At 48.4% G+C, this 21001-nt stretch overlaps 1 protein-coding gene across 1 annotated transcript in view; it reads right to left on the minus strand.

Annotated features, from left to right (window-relative positions):
* Drc11 (dynein regulatory complex subunit 11) overlaps positions 1–16111 on the minus strand; it is a 116014-nt gene extending 99903 nt beyond the window's left edge. Inside the window, exons 1-5 of the mRNA XM_048441795.3 lie at positions 15799–16111; positions 9460–9784; positions 6834–6953; positions 4207–4398; positions 2594–2665 (exon numbers count right to left, since the gene is read on the minus strand). Coding sequence (XP_048297752.1) covers positions 2594–2665; positions 4207–4398; positions 6834–6953; positions 9460–9784; positions 15799–15809 — 720 coding nt within the window. The 5' untranslated portion in view covers positions 15810–16111. The remainder of the gene's footprint in view (positions 1–2593; positions 2666–4206; positions 4399–6833; positions 6954–9459; positions 9785–15798) is intronic.
* Between the last annotated feature and the right edge of the window lie 4890 nt (positions 16112–21001).

Below are 21001 nucleotides of genomic sequence, written 5' to 3' on the forward strand. Positions count from 1 at the left end.
CTCTGTGTGTGTGTGTGTGTGTGTGTGTGTGTGTTTATGTGGGCATTTGTATGTGTGTAGGCACACCTGTGCATTCAGGTACATGCCTTGATTACCCTTTACCTTATTTATACAAGAAGGCTGGGTCTCTCACTTGAACCAGATTGGACTAGTTTAGCTAGCTGACTTCCTCCAGGGATCTAGCCTCTCTGCTCCTGCACACTGGGATCACAGGCAGTCTCAACAGAGGAACTGCCCAGGTCAGACTGGCCCGTGGGCACGTCTCTGAGGGACTGTCTTCATTGATGATTGCTATGGGAGGGCCTGTTGTGAGCAGGTGACATTTCAGATGGCTTATTCAATGTTCTGTGTTGTTCTTGACCTGAAGTCCACAGCTGAGATTTATTTCTTCTTCTATCTTTTTCTTTCTCTATTCTGATCCAATGTTTATCGTCCTTTTTACCACATGTCATTTGGGAGAGGGGACATAAGCTGTTTATGATTGACTTTCCAACAATAATTCAAAAGCATGTAAAGTAGTCCCAGTTCCTCTGTATAAGAACACCCAATAACAGCAGCCCCTTACCTGCCTACAGCAGGCCAGTGGAGCGGGGAGGTGACAGGGAGGTGGCAGCAGGGAAGGTCCTGAGCAGGCGCTTTGCTTCTGTGGTGGGGGCAGTGTTATGTTCGCACTTCACTGTTGTCTGCACTGCCCCAACTACGACAGAAATGGCATAAGACGAAGGCCACTTCTTGTTGGCAATTCACTCTGTCTCCCAAGTGAAAATCAACTGTATTATATTGGCTTTGTTTTGTGATGGTCTTGCAGGGCCCTCTCCAGAGTCTGATGGTAGCTGAACGCTTGGGTTGAGGAATGGAGCAGGATGAGATGCACCTCTCAACCTTCAAGGGCAAGAGCTCCAAGCCCCAAGGTCCAACCAGGCCAACTCAATGTAATGGGCATTGGTGCTCAGCCACACATGAGGTCATCATTATGTGGTACACAGTAGCACCCGAGCCACCTCCACTGCGCTGACTGAGCTCAGCTCCATCCAATGGTTTCCTGAATGACCTTGCTGAAGCCCTGGGCAAACACCTCTGCCCTTGGTGTCTGCCTAATTCTCCCAGGCCCCGAATAACCCAGAGGCTGGAGAATCTCTGCTACTGTGACTGGCTTCATTGAGGTTTCTTGCGGCTTCCGTGAGTTTTGATATTTATATTTCCCGAGATGATCTTCTCTCTTCAGTGTCTTCTAATTTATGACCGCAGAGGTTCAAGACACAATCTAATAGTTTTTTTCCCAGCCTGTTAAAGTCTGTGGTTATTTATGGTATATTTATATTCCTATCTCTTCTTTTCTTGCTTAGCCTCACCAGAGCTCTCCAGGCGGTAAGTCCTTGTCCTGTCGGCACTGCTGTAGGTGTGTTTTTATCTGAGGGGACCAGTGGAGCCCCCAGCAATTCGGCTGCCTCCATGTGATGCACCTGAAGCTGTTTCTGCAAGACTTGCTGGGGTCCTGGTATTTTTAGCTAAAACTTCCTTTAATGGAAACTGAGCCTGTCAACAAACGAGGCCCCATCAGGAACGATCACATCTCTGGTGAAGCGAGTGTTACAGAGCTGATTTCCTGGGCTCTGAAGGAAGGTCATGTGTAAAGGACGCAAGAGATCTCCTGAGTGTTGACAGGAAACAATACCCAGTAATTTAGCAGGACCTGGGGCATGTGGGGGGAGAGAATGTGTTTCACCTGGAAGGCGTGGGCTCTCCCCTGGGAGGCATGGGCTCTGCCCTGGGAGCCACAGGCTCTGCCCTGCGAGGCATGGGCTTGGCGCAGGACACATGAGACGAAGCCCATACTCCATGCATAAAAGGCACTGAGGACCCCTTACACCAGACTCTAAAGGCATGCTGGTCCCTAAAGCCTGTCACAACACTTCTGAGGGAACCTGTCACTCGCTTTTAACTAACATAGGACAATGGTGAAGATCTGTGTACCATGAGCGTACCCTCTTTCTCTGCTGTCTCTGGGGCAGCAAGCTGCCACGTGGGAGACTCCAGGTCCATGAGATCAGGTGCTGGGCTATCTCCAGCTGAGAGCTGGCAAGGAGCTGATGTTCCTGCTCTGACTGTCCACAAGGAGTTGGATGCTGCCAGCAGCCACGTGACGTGGGAGGCAGATCCTTCCTCACCTGCGCTCTAGATGAGACAGGCCTAGCTTGTCCAACAGTTAGCCACCCCAGGCAGAGAACTGAGCTATGCCAGACTCCTGACCCAGGGATCCATGCCATAACACAGGTGGTTGCCTAAGCCTGTTTTGTGATGACACAGCTTTATGGCAATGCACCCATGACTTCCTCATCACTGTGGAAACGGACCCTCCAATACCAGCTGGACCAAAGCAATTCCAGTCTCACCAGCAGGACACTCAGGAAACCAAGGGTTCAATGCCTGTTTGCCATCTGGAGTCTTCTGCATCCTTGCAGGGACATGTGAGGGACACTCCCCATCCTCTTGGGTCTCCTGCCGGAAGTCACTGACTCTTCTCTCCCCTCTTTCCTCAGACACCAGGAAGATGCACATACTACGGAATCTACTCTTCAAGCAGTGAACTTACCATCCCCAGGAATACCATCTCCTCTTCCCTCTCCTTCACTGTCTTCTTGCTTTGATGGAAACCTCGCCAAACCTGTGAACAAATGCATGGTTACTCGCAGCAGACATTCTCCTATAGAAACTGCCCGGTCCCCGTAGTGTGACAGCCAACTCCAGCCTGCACTTGTGGGTGTCATTGGATTATTTTTCAAATGTTGGGATAACAGGCAACAGCTTTCTTTTCTCCTTCCTCCTTCCCTGCCTCCCTCCCTTCCCCTTTTTTCTTTTCATTTATTCTCTCAGATAATGCATCCCAACTGCACCCTTCCCTCCAGTCCCTGCCCCTCCCCCTGCACCTTCCAGCTCCCCCAGGTCCATTGCTCCTCTGTTTCCCTTCAGAAAAGAGTGTCATCCCACAACAAGTTACAATAGGACTAGACACAAACCCTCATATCAAAGGCTGGACGAGGTAACAGTTTCCTTACATGTTTATTTTATGTGATGTGTATGAGTGTTTCACCTGTGTGTGAAATATACAGGTACCAACAACCACAGAGGTCAAAGGAGCGCACCAGACCCCCTGGAACTGAAGTTATAGATGGTTGTGAGCCACCATGCAGGGGCTGGGAATTGAACCCAGGTCTTCTGGAAGAGCAGCTGGTGCTCTTAGTCACAGAGCCATCTCTGCACCCCCACAGACAACAGTTTTAAAGAAGGATAATTACAGATATGACTCATAGCTTCTCTTGAATCTTACTTGGGAGTCTTCAAGGGATGCTTCTAGAAGTCAGAAGAACGAGGCAGTACCTAACGATAATACTTCAATTTTACAATTAAAACCTTCCAAAGTAACATGGAAGGTAACAGCTCAGGCGCTCCCCAAAGCTGTAAAACCAAAGCTTAGCTTAGGGTGCAGAGGCCAGAGAGGTGCAAAGAAAGGAAACTGTCTGCCTTTCCCACCGCCCTCGCCCATGACAACTCGGGCACAGCTGGGGACACTGTCCTGCCCCTCAGGCTCCGCAATATGTCCCTTGTCTCTAAACTTATTTTCTTTTTAATTTAATTCTGATTTGTGCCACATGGCTGTAGTTTTCCTCTTTCCACAAGCAACCCTGCCCTCCATTAGGTAAAAGGATACACTACTAGTAACACTGTATAAAGAGAAAAATCGGCCCCTAGGGCCGCACTAGCAGGAAGACCTAGGCTCTGGCCCTTTAGTGGTGGTGGCTGGAATGTGCTAAGTGCTGAGTTTGTCCTCAAGGCCCCAGGAGTGGCTCCTGGCGTCTCCTTTCTGCAATTGTCTCAGCACGGATGCAGCTTTTAAAAAACCTCATTGTGGGTTTACATCCTTGCAAAGATCCTAGCAACATTCTTTCCAACAATCATCGGGGGCCCTTTTGGACGTCTTTGGACACAGTGTTCTGCATCTTAAACTTCCTAGTTCACAACAAACAAAATAAAAACAAGACGATGGTTCTCTAGGGCAAGCCAATAAATCTTTGTGGGGTTTACTAACTCAACACAGCTTTCTTATAGGTAGAGCTTTGGGTTTTGAATTTCAGAGCTCAGCCGCAAGGCTGAACCGTGTTTTCTGCCCCTCCCACCCCCAATGCAGAAGCGCCCCCACGTTCATACTTTCTGAATCTGCAGAGCCGCCAGGCTGGTGTCAGTTAGTCTGTGGCCCAGCAGCTTCATCTCCCTGGCTCTGCACTCCTGGAGGAAGATCTGCCTCATGAACATCGCCCTGAGGCGGCCCTGCCTTGCTCGCTCCGCGATCTGGATCAATTTAATAGCCTCTTCAAATGCTAGGCTCTTTACAGCATATTTCTGCAAAAATAAAAAAAAATTAGGCAAATCAACATTTATAGATGTTGAACTGAACCAGCAAGATGGCTTAGTAAGTAAAGGTGCTTGCTGCCAACTGTATACTATGCTACAGCAGCAGTAAGCTGTGATTCTGACTTAGGGACTGTGTTCTAGCTTGCCTTTTTGTTGCTGTGACAAACGCCATGACCAAAGCAGCTTGGAGAGGACAGGGCTCATTTTCACTCTCTAAGTTTCCGTTCATCACCAGGGGAAGCCAGGGCAGGCGTTCAGGTCAGGAGTATGAAGCAAACACCACAGAGGCACAGAGGCACAGAGGCACAGAGGCACGCCATACTGGCCTGCTTCCAGGCTCCCGTTTAGCTACCTCTCTGTAAAGCCTAAGCCCATCTGCTGAGGGATGGTACCACCCACCATGGGCGGAGATCTCCTACAGATAGCAAGCAAAGAAATGCCCCCACACTACCAAGGGAGGAAGAATTGGTTTCTTCCAGGGACAAGTTCCCAAATAGGATGCCCAATCTCAAGTGGTCATCTCAGGACACATGTACACATGAACAATGTTAAATGGACTTAGTAGGTTGTAGATTATATATATAGTATATATATATATATATACTATATATACATACACACATTACTTTATAATAAATTATAAATATATTATATAACTATATATAATTACATATAATATATAATGTCTATGCATATACATACAACAATTGTAATTACTTTATAATGAATTATAAATATACAATTATTTATATTATATACACATTATATATCTGTATACAATTAAATATAATATATATAATGTATATATACATAACAACAGTAACTAAAGTCGAGACCATAAATTTGGAAGGAGGCAGAGTCACAGGAAGAGCTCGTGGGAAGCGATGTAAACATGGGACTCACATACAAGATTCTCAAAAAACAAGCCCAACCAAATATCCTTTGTAAAAAGAAAAAAAAATCCTCATAGACATATCCACAGGCCAATCTGATGGAAGCAATTTCTCTGTTGAGGTTCCCTCTTCCCAGGCGTGATAAGTTAATAACCTAGGGTTGCCCCCAAAGACCAGACCACGATCCTTCCAAACAGAAAGCTACGTGGCACTCCAAAAGTTTAGTTCCATAGCAAATTAGACCTGAAATGACCAGAAATGTACATCAGACATACTGATTGATGTTGCAAATTCAATCATTTGCTTAATGGGAGAAAACGCGATGGAAACCGTGCTTCTGAGAAGAGGACTTATGCGTCTGTCAAGTAAAAGACTGAAGCCCTCTGTAGACTGACCAGCGGTGAGGATGCTAAACCATTCAGGACTGTTTGCACCTGTATGTGAAAACGCAGGACCTGGGACTCAGTCACTCTCAAGGCTGAGGAACTGAGTTTGAATTTCTAGCACTCAGCTAAAAGACTGGGTGTGACAGTGTGTGTCAGGAACCCCAGTGCTGGGGGTGTATGTGGGGTGTAGGCAAGTGGATATCTGGCACAGCGCGCTCAACTAGACTATGAATCAGTGAGCTCCAGGTCGGGGGAGAGAGCTTGTATTAGAAAATAATGTGGAGACTGATTGAGAAATACACTCAACATACAAGTGCACACACACATACTTGTATGCATGTGAATAACACACACACACACGTAAACAAAAGAATGTGAGTTAGATGCAGACTGTGGGGTCTCAGGTGGGGTATGTAACAACAGGGCTAGGTGCTTGGAGTGTGCCATTTTTAGGGGGGCAGACAAACATAAGCAAGGTTTTTGGGAGTCTTTAGAAGCTCACGGAGACCTGAATGGGATCAAGGTGAGGCCACTGTTGTCCTGAAAGCAGGGGAGGGAGCTGTACAAGAATGAGGAGCATCATGGGATAGAGTGTCCCTGCAGGGGCAGAGGCACATTTGCTGCCACATCCAGCTTTACAAGGGGTCTGGGGGTTTGAACACAGGTCCTCATGCCTGTGTACAAAACCCTTTATCCCCTGAGACCTTCTCCAGGCCTTTCTTTTCCCAGTGACATTCCTTCTAGGTGATCCAAATGTCACTCAGAACTCATAAAAGGCTAGAGAGCAACTGAGAACACACAGTAAGCTTTGAGTTTGTGAATTCTGAACTTGGTGGGTTTATGTTCTGACTTTACCTGGTGAATTAGAGAGGAAAAGGCCAGCTGGTAACGGGCTCATTCTTATGGCTCCCAATGTATGGCACAAAGCATTATCATTTGATTTTTATTTCACATAAAGCAAGCATAACAAATCCCTAACAATCACCCCCAAAGTTACATAATCTCTTATAGACCTCATAAAGCAAACAGAGAGGGGAAGCACTTTTCTCTACTTGAGAATAAGGGAAATGTTTCCCAGAATGTTGGGGGTGTGAAGGAGGAGGTTTTACAGACAACGAACGACATTTGTTAAAATGATACAAACCACTTTGGGAAGGTCCAATCCACATTCATTTAAGATCCGAGCGAGGGTCTTCTCTCTTCCTTTTATGACTTCCAACCTCTCCTTCAAAAAATACCTGGGTATGGGGACATCCAACTGTTGCTGAAGAAGAGAGAATAAACGCAAGACCATTTCGTTAGGATCCCAGGACTCCAATCCACCTAGAATTATGGTAGGATTAGTGAATCACCGAGAATTGCTTGGGGGTCGGGTCGAGAGAAGGTTCAGTGGGTCAGATTGCTTGCTGCACAGCATGGAGAACTGAGTTCAAATCCCAGTAGTCACTTATGGACATGTAGGCCCTAGGGCAGCTTGGTACACACTTACCAAAAAAGGCTCTATAGAGACCAACCAGAAAGTAGGCCCGAGTCTCAGTTTACCCTAAGGCAATACCTGACTCCAGAAAAGACCACAAACTGGGACTACCCAGGCACCACCCAGAAATGGACAAATCAGCATTTAAAGAAAATACCTAAGGTTCCAACCATTGTAGATAGGATCACCTGGAGTCCCTTAGTCCAGCCCATACCCATCCCCTTTTCACCAGGGCATCCCTAGATAAATGTCAGTCAATCAGGGATCCTGAACCTTAGAAATCCCTCAGACCAACCTCTACTATAAAAACCCCACCCCACTGAGCTCAGGGATCTCTGTTTGTGCTAATGCACTGGACACACGGAGAGTCTGAATTCAAACTTGAATAAGAATAAAGGCTCTTTACTTTTAGATACAGGACTCGGGGTCCTTGTTGATTTTTGGGGGACTCTGAGATCTGGGCATAACAGAAACATTTTGGGGAAGTCACAGGGCCAAGGCAAGGGTGGGGATAAAGGTGTTCTGCTGTTCCTCCCCAGCTTTCTCTCTGACTCTAGTAGCTCCTCTTGCACCATTCTTCACAACTGCCAGCTGCCAGCTGTGAGACCAGTTCAGACCAGAGGCAGATACCATCACTTTCTGGCTTCAGATTCTCTCAGGGAGGGTCTGCCTGATACAGTTTCCTTGATGTCCCAGTCTCTGTGGTGAGGACTTAAGCCCTACCATACAAACAGTTGGGGGCTGGCCAGAAAAACAGCAAGGAGCGTGGACTTCGTGAGAGAATGGCCACAGTGACCAAGAGGATGCTGGCTGGAATGGCCCATCCCAATTGCTGGAATATTCCTAAGGCTTGCTTCTTTGCCAGGACACTGTTCACGGAACCCAAACGCTGCTGCTGGTCCAGTGTTCCGGCCCCTGCATGTCAAAGACATCACACGGCTTGTCCATCGGTTTCAAGGCTGGAGGAGAACATTGTTGATGTCACCCTATAACCCAGACTTCCGGGAGATGTCTGTTCTCATCACCCCTTTCCTCCCTGGGCACAGCTGGCTTCTCCCAGCAGCAGCATTTCCTAGTTGTAAGGACGGTGACCAGCTGAAGGCTGGGATAGTGTAAATAGCAGGAAAGCTGGAGGTCCCCAAACCTCTTTAGACTGTAACTGTTTAACAGCCTTGAAATTAGATTTAGACACTGAATGTCACCTTACTAATTAAATTTGAGACTGTAACTCAATAAAAAGTGATACGCATTTGGCCCAGGCTGTTCTTCCTCTTTTCACAGGGGGGTGGGGGGTGTCAAGCACACCTGACTGGATCTGGCGGTTGACTTTTGGTCTTAGAAATGCAGGAAGGCACATGCAAATTCTGGAATGCCTTGACTCATTCCAATTGCTCTTTTTAGTCTATTCTGACATCATCAGATAACAATATTAGAAGAATTTTCCCCAGAAAAAGGAATGGCCTTTCCAAAAGTCAAAATATTTTCAAAGTGAAGAAACATTAAGCCCTGTGGTAAAGACGTTTTGTCTTCTTAACTTTACCCGAGGGAATCCCCCTTTGAAAATGAGGGGTGAGCTCACAGGGCCTACACTGGAAGAAATGAGATGCGTAGTGGCCCCGCAAGTCCATCCACGCAGGATATTAGAGAAACTTCAGGCAAATGTCTGTCAGCAGATAGGGAAAGGTTCAGTGGCAGGGACTGAGTCACCACAGGAGGTGCCCAGGTCACCAGGTGGCAGAGGGAGACCCTCTGGGTGATAAAGAGGGTTACCTCCTCCTACAGAACCTAAAGAACAAAGGCCATAGAAATAAACGTACAGGGTCAGTACTGACCCAAAGCAAAGGAAGACATTCATTCAGCTGGGCACAGGTCCAGGCCATTCAGGACTATTATCCAAGTGACGATGGGGTAACACAGGCAGAAGAACATTGTGGACCAGAGAGTGGGTGGCATGGCCCAGAGAAAATGGGAGCCTTTGGGTTATGGGGTATCTGTGAGAAGGTCAGTCAACTAACTCCACTTCAACCATCGTGACATTGTGGCATCTCTGTGATAACAGGACTTCAATGTCAGACCCCTGAGCTGTGCCAAGATTAGCCCACCCGGACAAGGAAGCAACCAAAGCCTTCCTCATGCTGGTGAGGTTTAAGTGAAGAGAGTGGTCACGCTTTTAATTCAACAAGGTCGTCGTCACATGCAAGCATGCCTAAGGAGTCTGCAGACAATGGGACATCACCCTAAGTATCTCATTTACAACAAAAACCTAAAGAGGAAAACAATAACAAAACCTTACCGGCGCCAACTTCAGGTCCTGTAAGATATCGTCAAAATAATGGAACTCTGTCAACTCCAACTCTACCATCTCGTTCTTCAGTTCCAGAATGCGACCCATCACTCCATCCAGGACCTTGCGAATCAGCATGCGTTTCTGTGGATGGACGATCTGGTCGTAGACATTCTCCATGTTCCTGAAGATCTGCACATACTTTATGTAGAAGGTGGCTAACATCTGGAAGACTAAGACCTTGTTTCTTTGTGGTTCGGTCATCTTCTGAGACTCCTTGTCAAGCAGAGTATTGAGGGCCTCTTGGGTCTGGTGCCACATTTTATTGTACATGCTGGAGAAACACATGGAGTTTAGAGACCTCATATATAAACTTTACCCCACTGGACACACGTATCGGCCACCTGGTGTCATAAAACAGAACACAGGCAGGAGCAAGCTCAGGACACGGTAAGTGGCTGCAACGTTCTCTGGACAACTTATGGTGTTTTGACAAGCCCATTTTTTAAAACAAGTATTACTATGATTAGTAAATAGTTTTTAAAAGACTTATTATAAATAATATAATTGCTCTTCAGTATGTCTGTGAAGCCAGTGTTACTGCACTAATTTAAATAATAGAGCAATCTATAACCAGACCAATGAACTTAACTGATTTAAATGTATATATGTATATATGATGGAGTTTGCACTGAAACTACCATTTTGGAAAGTAATTCCACATTGCCTTGTAAAGTTGGATGTGTGCAGGCTCTGTGGATAAAATTTTATGACTATGTAAGAAGTCTAATTGTAGCAGTATTTTTTTTCTGTGCTGGGGAAAGAATTCAGGGCTTTGGGCATGTTTAGTACTCTTCTACCAAAATATATCCTTAGCCTTTTAGAATCTTGGTGTGTGTGTGTGTGTGTGTGTGTGTGTGTGTGTGTGTGTGTGTGTACGTGTGCGCATGTGTGCATGCGTGCAGGAGTGTGGAGGTCAAAGACCAACCACCATGTCATTTCTCAGGAGGCAACAACCTTATTTCTTGACTCAGGGTCACACTGGCCTGGGAATTCATCCAGCAGTCTGGACTGACTGGCCAGTGAGTCCCCAGAATTCCCCCTTTTCTACCTCCTTAGTGCTGGAAGTGTAAGAGGGCATCACCATATCCAGCCTCTTCCCCACTCCTTTATAATAAACTCAGGGTCCACTCGCAAGCCAACACTTTATCGGCTCCAGCCTCCAGCCCCAGTATTTTAAAAGACAAGAATAGCAGATGTCTGAGGCCGGTGGCTCAGTGGTTAAGAGTACTAGTTGCTCTGGTAAAGGATCTGGATTCAGTTTCAGCACCTATATGATTGACAGCTCACAGCCTTCTGTAATTCCAGCTCCAGGAGAACTGATGCCCACTTCTGCTCGCAGCGGGCATTGCATGCAGATGGTAAACATATATACATAAAGACAAACATTAACACACATAAAACAAAAAAAATATTTAAGAAAATAGCAAAAATCTAGAGATAGCCTACCAAGGAGCAGGGTAGGGTAGTCACCAAACTGCTTCACACAGAGGTGAGAAAGTGTGGATGAACCATAGCTAAAGACAACAGTTGTTGCCCTTAGAGTCATGACAGCATATGAGAAACCAGGGTCTGACAGGCTCTGGGCCTGCCGGGTCCTCTTGCCTTACTTACTGGATGGAGTCTATACAACCAGAAGTTTGCTGGATGAATGTATGAAATGCAGACTGTTCCATGCCCTCCCTGGGGTGGAGGGCAGCTGGAGGTTGGGAATATCATTTACCAAAGGAGCTACCAGGGCACCATACCACCCCCATCTGTCTTCTCTGTTGATTCTAGCTTGAGATTTGCCCAATAAGCTTGTTCAGACCGAAATAATGATGGTAGAGATTTCCCCTTCTCAAACTTTGGCCTTTCCCACCAAAGACCTCAGGCTGAGATCAGCCAGACATCACGGGTGTCTGGGCAGAGGTGGCTCTGGAAAGGATGACAGCCCTGTCCCCTGAATCTGAGAAGCCAGAGCTTTAGGTCTCTGACGTCCTTATGGCTCCAGTCCAAACCATTTCCAGGTGTCCTAGCGCCTGGTCTCCAACTACCTGTTTGCGTGTGTCATTTTCTGCTGGACCTGGAGTCACTTAGCCACCTGTTCCCTGGAGTGTGCAATAAACAGCCAAACCACTAGAGAAGTCTCACCTCTACCAAGGCTGGGAGACTGCAGACAGGACAGACCCTGAGTCCCTGTCTCCTCCTGTCTTATAGTCCCTTTAGTGCTGGGATTAAAGGCGTGACTCCCTAGTACTGGGATTAAAGGTGTGAGTCACTACCACCTGGATCTATTTCTGCACTGATCTTGTGTAGCCCAGGGTGGCCTTGAACTCACAGAGACCCGTCTGCCTCTGTCCCCCAGATCCTGGGATTGAAGGTGTGTGACACCACTGCCTGGCCTCTAGCGGCTTAGTTTTACCCTCTGATCTTCAGGCAAGTTTAATTTATTAAAATATAAATAAAATGTCACTATACTCATGGTTCCAGAGTGTTAGAGTCCATGACCATCACAGTGGAGAGTGTGGCCCAGGGCAGGGAGGCATGGGGCTGGAGCAGTAGCCAAGAACTTACATCTCATCAGCAAGTAGGAAGTAGATGAGCTAATTGGGAATGACATGGGCTTTTGAAACCTCAAATCCTGCCTCCTGTGACTCTCTTCCTCCAACAAGGCCACACCTCCTCATCCTTCCCAATAGTTCCACCAACCAGGAACAAATATTAAAATACACGAACCTAAACCTATGGGGGCCATTCTTATTTAAGCCACCATGGCAACTTACACCTCAAATTGCTTATCTCTGGGGCAAGTACTGTAAGACAGCTGCCTCCTAAGAGCTGGGCAACTTGACCCCACTCATGTATCCATGGACTCAGTCTTCCACCATGGGGATCACCTGAAATGCAGGGTGAGTGGGTGCTGTGATGGGGAAAGCCAGCAAGGCTTTCTTGTAGGGTCTGTGCCCGCCAGAGTCCATGCCCTCCTGTACCCACTTTAGCCAGGGTTAGGGCAGCAGGGAACATCCAAGGCTGTGGCAGACTGGTCATAGCTGGAACACTGATTCAGGGACAGTCCTGGTGACTGGAGCCTCAGAGGTTCTCCCTCTGGGCTGAAGCCTCTCTCTTCCGCCTGTACCTTTCAACGGCCCTAGAGGCATGGTGCTGGCTGAAGGGAGATACGGGGCGCTAGGTGAGCATGTGAGACCACATCTTGGCCGGATTTCTTTACCACTAAAGATGGCGCCATCGCATGCTGACAGGCCTGTCCCCTAGAGACTTCCGGCCTTGATCCCTATCTATAGCCACACCTGCCGGGGACCTAACTAACGTGCCTCAGTTGCACCAGCCTGCAGAGTGCTGAGCTCCTTTATAGACTCGGTGTGCATGAGCCCACATACCTCCCCACAGCATCAGGTCACACTGTCTTTAGTATATTTACGGTGCTGTACAACCGCCACACGGTCTTTAGTGTATTTGCTGTGCTGTATGTATATACAACGGGTACACTGTCTTTAGTGTATTTACGGTGTTGTACAACCATCACATTGTCCAGTTCTAGAACGTTCTCATCACTCCAAGAGAATCCTGTCTAGTTGGTTACTCTTGAGTCTGCCTCCTCCCAATTCTTGGTCGTGAATCCTGAGTCTGCCTCGGTTGGTCTCATCCAGACAGTCCCACATATGCCTGCCCCTGTCGCACACATCCTACAGGAAAACCTATTTCAGTAGCGTGGCACACTACAGAGAGGTGGGAGTTTCTCTCTTGATTAGGAAGTGACCAGGCCGAGCATCCAGAGAACCAGACATAAATCATTAACACAGGAGAAGGCCCACCTCCAAAACTCCTAGTACAGTGTCTACTTAAATCCAACGGCTTTTGATAGCTCCCTGAAGCAGAGAGATTGGAAGTTGAGCCATCATAAGTCTAGAGCTGTCTGTAAAGGGAGTCTGTCCTACATCTAGCTCTGTGAGTGGGTTCCTACACTCATACCGTGCAGTGAGTTCACTCCCGTTGTAGCACACACCAGGACTTCTTTTATTTTTAACACCAAACAACCTGTGATGCTGTCGGCACACCCTTCTCCAACACCAGCCAAGGGACCCGTGGGACATTTCTGCCCTGCAGGGTGATGATGCTTCAGTCACACAATTCTTTGTGTGGACATGGGTTTGCTTCTTTTATTGTAGCCTGGCGGGGATCAAAGGTAAGAGTGCAGTAGTGATAAGGCTGTCCTTCCTCTCAAGGTAGCTAGGTACCATGTCACTTCCTGTGCTCAAGAGTCCTCAGGTGTGGACCTCTGTACCTAAAGGGACTCCAAGGGGTTGGGTCACACAGGTATGGTGTGGAGAACTTATATATATCTCAGTCCTGAGACTGCCTAGTGGTTTCAAAAGCCCATGATGGATTTCAGAGTTGAGAGCATGACCTAGAATGCGAAAGACTCTGGAGTCAGGAGGGCAGTGGGTAACGGCCCAGAAAGACCACATAGCTATTCTATGGCTTGACAGATTTCTTCCTGCCGCTGATGACTGGGGAGCAACCATGAGCTGAGCTTCCTCAGGAAGTCTAAGGGTGTAAATGGGGATTACCTCCTGCCACTGACAGACAATAATAAACCTTCCCTCCTTTGCACTGAATTCATGGTTACCCCTTTCTGTGTGTTCCCACTTCCTGCTCTAGAGACACCTAGTTTTTCCCCACATGCTCTCTCTCTGTCTCTGTCTCTCTCTGTGTGTGTGTGTGTGTGTGTGTGTGTGTGTGTGTGTGTTGTGGGGTGCAGTTTGTATGGGGGGTGCTCTCTAATGTGGGTCCCCTTCTGTGTGGAACCTTTCTGTCCTGGCTGTGTGCTGTTCTAGGGGCCTCCTGGCAGTTCACACGGCTTCCAGCCCCACTCTCCAGCTCCCAGCTCCCAACTCCAAGTCCTGAATCCTCGGGGGCTAACATTACTGCCCCTGATGTTTCTGTGTGATCCTTCCACATGCCCTTCCCTCAGAAGAGCACTCTTTTTCTGCCTTCCTACACTCAGTCTGGGCTTGCATAGTCGGTACCTGGAGCTGTCTACTGGCACAAGAGCTCCCACTGGCCCTCACTATCAAGGGTGGCACCCACCCACTCCTGGCCTCCTATACTATCCTGGTTCCTTCACCGCCAGGCATTCCTTTGGTACACCAAAATGAAGTGATTTCACATCTATCACCTCTGTCTAACCTGTCCTCTGCCAGAGTGGCCACCTGGTCACCCTCTGCCAGGGTGACCACTCTGCCCCCTATCCACTGAAACTCTCGGGCCTTCACTGCACTGGCTTCTCTCCTCTGTCTCCAGAATGATCTTTCTGACCCCTCACTTCACTGTCAGCTACAAGCATGGACCTTATGCTGTGAATCTGGCTTCTACTCTTGCCTCTCCACAGACTCACCCCAGCAGCACAGAGCGGAGCCTGACCTCTCCTTCCGCACACTGTTTTCCCACTGGGGGAAGCTTTAGTTCCTTAGCTAACTTAGCTCTTCTTCCCTTTTACCTGCTCTTGCTCCATGTCTCATATGGACCATCTGGGCCCACACTGTCAAGTTCCTACTTCATCTCCAGGAGGCTTACACCTGATGTTCAACAGCCTTCCATCCAGCTCCACCGGCCTCCATCTGCCTTCCTGCTTTCCACACACCCCACTCCTCATCCCTTCCTTCCATGAGCTGGGAACGCCTAGGCTTAGGCTTCCTGGCAGACAGTATGGAGAAGCTGGACCTGAAGCTGTGGTCTTCAGCTGCCCACAAATGTACACTGTGAGCCACTGCCCTGCATGGTGCTGGGAACTCTCTTCTTCAGTATGGAAACAATATTGAGAGCTACCACTTTGCAGGGTGGTGGTGACCAAGGCTGGGCCTGGAACTTACTCCAGTTAGCCATACCACACACACACAACATAGGGTAACTGCAGAGCCAAGGCTATAAGGAGGTGAGAGAGACACACTCAGCAATGGCCTTGGGTCTTTCTGGAATGCAGTTTATGGTCTGGGGTTCTCACAAGCAACCCATTCACAACTAATAGAAAAGTTGCCTCCGTCAGCCATGGGCATGTGATGGAGGCCTGGAGGCAGACCCTCCCTCTGAGGAAGGAGGGAAACAGATTAGTGTCCTTTGCCAACGAGACAGGGATAATCAATCCTAAGACATATTGAACTTGATAAAAGATAAAAAAAAAAAAAGGAGGAGAGAGGAGGACGGTGGAGAGGAGGTGAGGTGGAGGGGAAAGGCAGAAGAAGTCACCTTGGAGAACACACAGAGATTAACAGGTGACCCACCACTTACAGGTTCGACATGGCTGGCCTTTTTCTGTCTTTCCTTCACCCACCAGGAAGCTCTTCCTTGCCCTCTGAAGGCTGGCCTACTGAAGAGGTCAGAGAAACCCTAGAGATTCCCAGAAGTTGTCCCTCTGGAGGGAGGGACAGGGACAGAGTACAACCTGTCGCTTGGGGCAGGGAAAAGCTCGGAGAGGTGGGTTACCCTGCCGTCACCCCCCCGGGGGCGCAGACACGAACTGGGTTCCCTCGCTCTGGTTGCTGCGTGGGACTCTGGAACCTCACTTCTCCCACTAGAGCGGCTCCAGGTGGCCCTAGCAACAGGGACTCTACGCCTACGCCTAAGCCTGCGCAGTGCATGCTCGCGTGTCCCGTTTCCGTGGCAACTGCAAGGCAGGGCGTGGTTAGGAACGGGGGCGGGGCAGGTTCTACAGCTGCTCGAATCGGGAGCTGCATCTGGCTTCGAGGTCCAGCTGGCCAGGGTCCCAGCTCTCTCTCTGCCAAGGGTCTTGGGCACGGACCTTCCTGACAGCAGACCTTAGTCTTCCCACCTTCAGAGTAGGCGCAGAAATCACTCCTTCGTCCAGCACTCGTTAAGTGCGAAGAGGCCTGCTCTGCTGAAAGGGGAGAGTTGTTAGCGACCCACAGGGAGGCTTTCTTTCTTGGTTCCTCTTTCTTTGGCCTTGGTTGAAGCTGAGATTTACTGGCAAATTTTACAAAGAGCCTACAGTTCCCCTAGGGACGTGTCCTGAACCCTCGCATTGGTGCTGCAGAGGGCCAATGCAGGAAACAGACCTGGACCACAGACCCATACTGACCATTAAGACCATTACCGAAGGAGAGAGAGCAAAGGTGACTGGAACCTTTCCCCCATCCGGTAACAGTCGCAGGGGAATTACAGGAGTTTGCTATGAACCTCCAACTAGAAACTGCAATGGAGATCGGATCTATGCCCGGCCCAGTTCCCAAAGTCTTTCTGGGGAAAGCAGCCAAACAAACGACATATCCAGGGTCTCAGGGATGCTCTTTGATGAAAGAGGATCGAAAGAGCTAATTCGAAAGGAATTAGGAAAAGCTGAGAAAGGCCAGTGTAGTCTGTTCTGTTTGCTCCAGGCTCAGGGAGAGATTCTAGCTCAAAAAGCAACATGGAGATCAGTTGAGGAAGACTCCGATATTGACTCTGTCATCTATGCGGGCAATCGGGTACACATACTCCACCCCCCAAAAAAGCCAAAACAAAACCCACATACACATACAGGGAAAGGAGACATTTCTAAAATGAAATCATTTAATACAATAAATAAGTAAATTAAACTTCTGCTGTGCTCTGGGAGGACCAACGACACCAGGAGTCAAGCTGGCTCTCAGGAGCAAGTGCCTTAGATGCCAAATAGAATGTGCAAAGCTCCTGAGTGAAAATGGGACCCAAGTTAATAGTCGAATAGCAAGGACCCCAGGACCTAACTTAGCATGCTTACAAAGGCAAATTGAGATCTCAGAACCCTACAGTTTAACCAGTGAGGATGCATAAACTTCCCTGATTCACCCACATTCCCAGGCAGAGGTAGAAGAAATAGCCCAGTCAGGACTCAGCTGACAGAAGGCAGTGCCAGATATATACAGCCAATAGGAGTCACGCATGAGTTCGAGTGAGTTCTTCTAGAAAGCAAACTGCTTGATGAGGGCATTCAGACAGCCAAAGAAGGTACATGCTGTGTTAAATAACCACGCACAACCCATATGCAGAGACTGTGGTGCTCCGATAAATTTGGTGCTAGGGTCTCAAGCATGGGTCTACTCAGATGACAACTTGTGACGCTGGCCATGGCCTCACTGCTCACAGTTATGCTCGGTGCAAACTGAGAGCCAGAGGGCATGAGCAACTGGTTTCAAGGCTGCATGCCAATGGATGCTGGAATTGATGCAAATCGCTGGCTGGTTGGGCTTGGACCATACTCAGTTTACACCGTGTGAAGATGGGAACAGCCACACCTTGTCTCATGAGATCCTTGAGAATACAGATGGCTACATGACAGGTCCAAAATGGACCTGCTGAGGGGCAAACAGCAAAAGATCTCTGTCTCTGCCTGGGCCCCCACATTGCCCTTGCTTAAAACTTTCAGGTTTCTGTGAGATGAAAACAGTGGGTTCCCAGCCACTTAGCCATCAGGGAAACCTGACACTCCTAGCTGCATGTTCACCTCCTCCTCAGACTTTAATATTTACGCCGCCTCAGTATCTGGCTACCAGCTCAATGAGAAGGGAGTGTTTCTTCTTGCTGTGTCTGGGGCAAATAGACCTTTATGTTGCCATTTGCAAAGTCCAGTGGGGCAGGAGAGTGCTTTGGTGGAGTGAATTGCCTTCATGTGGTAGGGGAAGACGTGGTCATTGGGGGCCTACAGGCTCTCCCTACAGAAGAGCACTTCCTTGACAGGGACTAGGCTCTGATGTGGCCAAGGACGACCACCTGAGCTATGTCTGTACCCAGTACCTAAAGGTGACCTCTGAACACACATCAACAGTTTAGCACTCAGAGAGGCCAGAGCAGAGCCCAGGCATTCCTGGAAGCCTAGGAGTGGCTGTGTCCCTGGGAGCTTGGTCTGCCTAGCAAGCCCTGGGAGCCACTTGTCCTCTTATGTTGGGTCCTTGTCCCTTACTTCCTTGGTGCAGGGTCTTCCTGCCTTGATATGTTTGTTACATTTCTGGGAAATGGGCAGATGTTAGGGAGGGAGGCAAGGAGGATACTGGGTCCTGGAGAAGCGGTTTCTGGAGTCCCCATGAGGTTCCACCAGACTGGATAGTAGAGGTATGTCTGCCCTGGTGGCAGCAAAAGGCCCTGCTGACCCTTGCAGATTGACTTGTCCCTGAGAGTCTAGGCTCCTGAGCACTTGTGTGGACCACACTGGCAAAGGGGGGGGGCACATAAAAACCTCTCCTTCCTGCGTGTAGGCTCAGTCGGCCCCTCTCAAGCCTCTGCAACAGGAGCAATTTTGTGGGTGCTTAAACTCCCATGCCAGTCTCCCTCAAGTCTTCCTGTATGCCATTTGTTGGTATATTGTGGTGGATTTCCTCTTCTGTATTCTTTGAATGGAAAACAAGGATGCTACCTCCAGGGAGGGAGCAGTGGGTACCAGGTTGGCTCATACAGAGCCTTCCTGTCCACCTCATCTATTTCTGGGTGGCTGCTCCACTCTGGTGTTTCATGGGGTGCTCATGGCCAGGGGACTCTGTTAGCCTGCAATGTTTTCTGTCATGTAATGATTCATCATCCCATCAAGGTCCATGTAGTCCTTCAAATCTAACCAATGCCACTGATTAAAATGCTTCGCCTGCCAAAGCTTAGGAGCCTACGGTATATCTCAGCTAAAGGCACAGTGTCAATCAACAGTTTATAAGCCCACCCTGCTCCTGCTGCCCTGTCCTTAGCTGTTCCCTGAGATGAAGACAGTGGCTGGTGCTGCTGACTCATGGCTCCATTTCGGTAGTCACAGCATCATTCTTAACTGTGAAGCCAGAACCGCAGGCTTCCATCTTCCTGTTGCCCGGCACGTTTGTGGGGAACCCCAAACAGTGGCGCTTGCAATGTCTGCTTTGCCTAGAGTCTCAGAAATCATTTTAATGATCTGCGCTGCTTCCTGGGATCACAAGAAGTTCACAGACCTCAGCTCGACCTTCTTATCAGTGAGATGTTATTCTTCACGGCCCCTCGATAATCCTGTCAGAGCAGGAATCTGGCTGCCCAGGCACATTCAAGTGTCTTCACTCCAGCTCACACCTTGTCCACCTCAGCACTCAAACCCTATTCCCACCAACACCTCAGGCACACCACCACCGTCCAGTCCAGTGAGTCTCTACAGGGACCCTGGAAACCCCCTACAAAGATCCCCGGATCTTCCTTGCCTCTTTCCCTAACATCTGCCCATTTCCTATAAATAACAAGACTTAGCAAGGCAGTAAAACTGCACAGGGAAGCAAGGAACAAACACCCAGCCTAAGAGGACAGAGGGCGTATTGGGCAGCCCTGGGATTTCCAGGGATGCCTGGGCTCTGCCCTGTCTCCTCTGGCCTCTGAGCTGTTGATGTATATTCAGAGGTCACCACACAGGCCTCGGTGAGTGCGGAGGGTTCTTCTTCCTCTCCAAGAATATTTTAGCACTTGTGGTCTGCTGTGCTGGACATTTGAAGCCCACGTCTCTCTTCTAATTTGTCATTCTAGAGATATCCTTGCACGTGATCAGTGTCTCTTCTGCAGTCGCTCCTTTTTGTCTTAATAAAAGATGCCGTACTTCATGCAAAGTGTGACTGTCTTCTTGATCAGCCTCCTGGCCTGGCTACCAGGTCTCTGGGGGAAATTCTTCATCCTTGTCCTTTTGACATACACTAAATAAATGGGACAGATATTTGCTGGTGCCTCCTCCCTCTCTGAAAGCAGTACTCCTTGCAGTAGTATAAAAAACACAATACTACTCACTCAATACTAGGTGAAGCACAGCACGCCATTCAGTGCTATGCTTAGCGCAGTATATGCAACCATAGAATAGGGAGTTGCGATAGCAACTCTGCCTTTAGGAGGTGGGCGGGAGACAAAGGCAATGTGTGAATAGATCTCCTCATGCAAAGCCCTCTGGAAGCCTGGTTCTAAACTGGATGTTCAACTAACATGAGTAAAACTGCAGTCAATCAAAATTGTCAGTCCCGTTCTTTCATCTTGGATTAATGCCACTAAAACTTCTGAACCCCAGTCTCCCTCTACAGGTTGAGAGTACCCCTTGTGCCACTCAAAGCACATGGTGGTGTGTCCTTGATAGTTTCTTTTAAAGGGGAATTAATTTTAATTTTAATATGTGTGTGGGTATGTGCATGTGAGTGCAGTGCCTGAAGAGACCAGAAGAGGGCGACAGATTTCCTGGGGCGGAACTTGTGGGTAGTTGTGCTCTGCTTGGCATTAGAGTTGAAACTGAGCCTCGATCCTCTGAAAGAATAGTATATATTCTTAACTACTGAGCCACAGCTGCCCCCAATGATTTTTATTTGTTTATTTTAAGCTTCCATGTGCTGGAGAAACTGGGCAGTGTGGCCTTGTGTATTCAGAGTGACTACCTCATGGTTTAGAAGGTGGAGTTTGTATCGGTTACTCAAAAGGAAGAAAGGTTTCTATTGGTCTGCAGTTAAGAGGTGTGCATTCATCATGATGGGAACAGCCCAGTGGAGCA

Source organism: Myodes glareolus, chromosome 1, assembly GCF_982192425.1.
Source record: "Myodes glareolus chromosome 1, mMyoGla1.1, whole genome shotgun sequence".
Classification (NCBI taxonomy): domain Eukaryota; kingdom Metazoa; phylum Chordata; class Mammalia; order Rodentia; family Cricetidae; genus Myodes; species Myodes glareolus.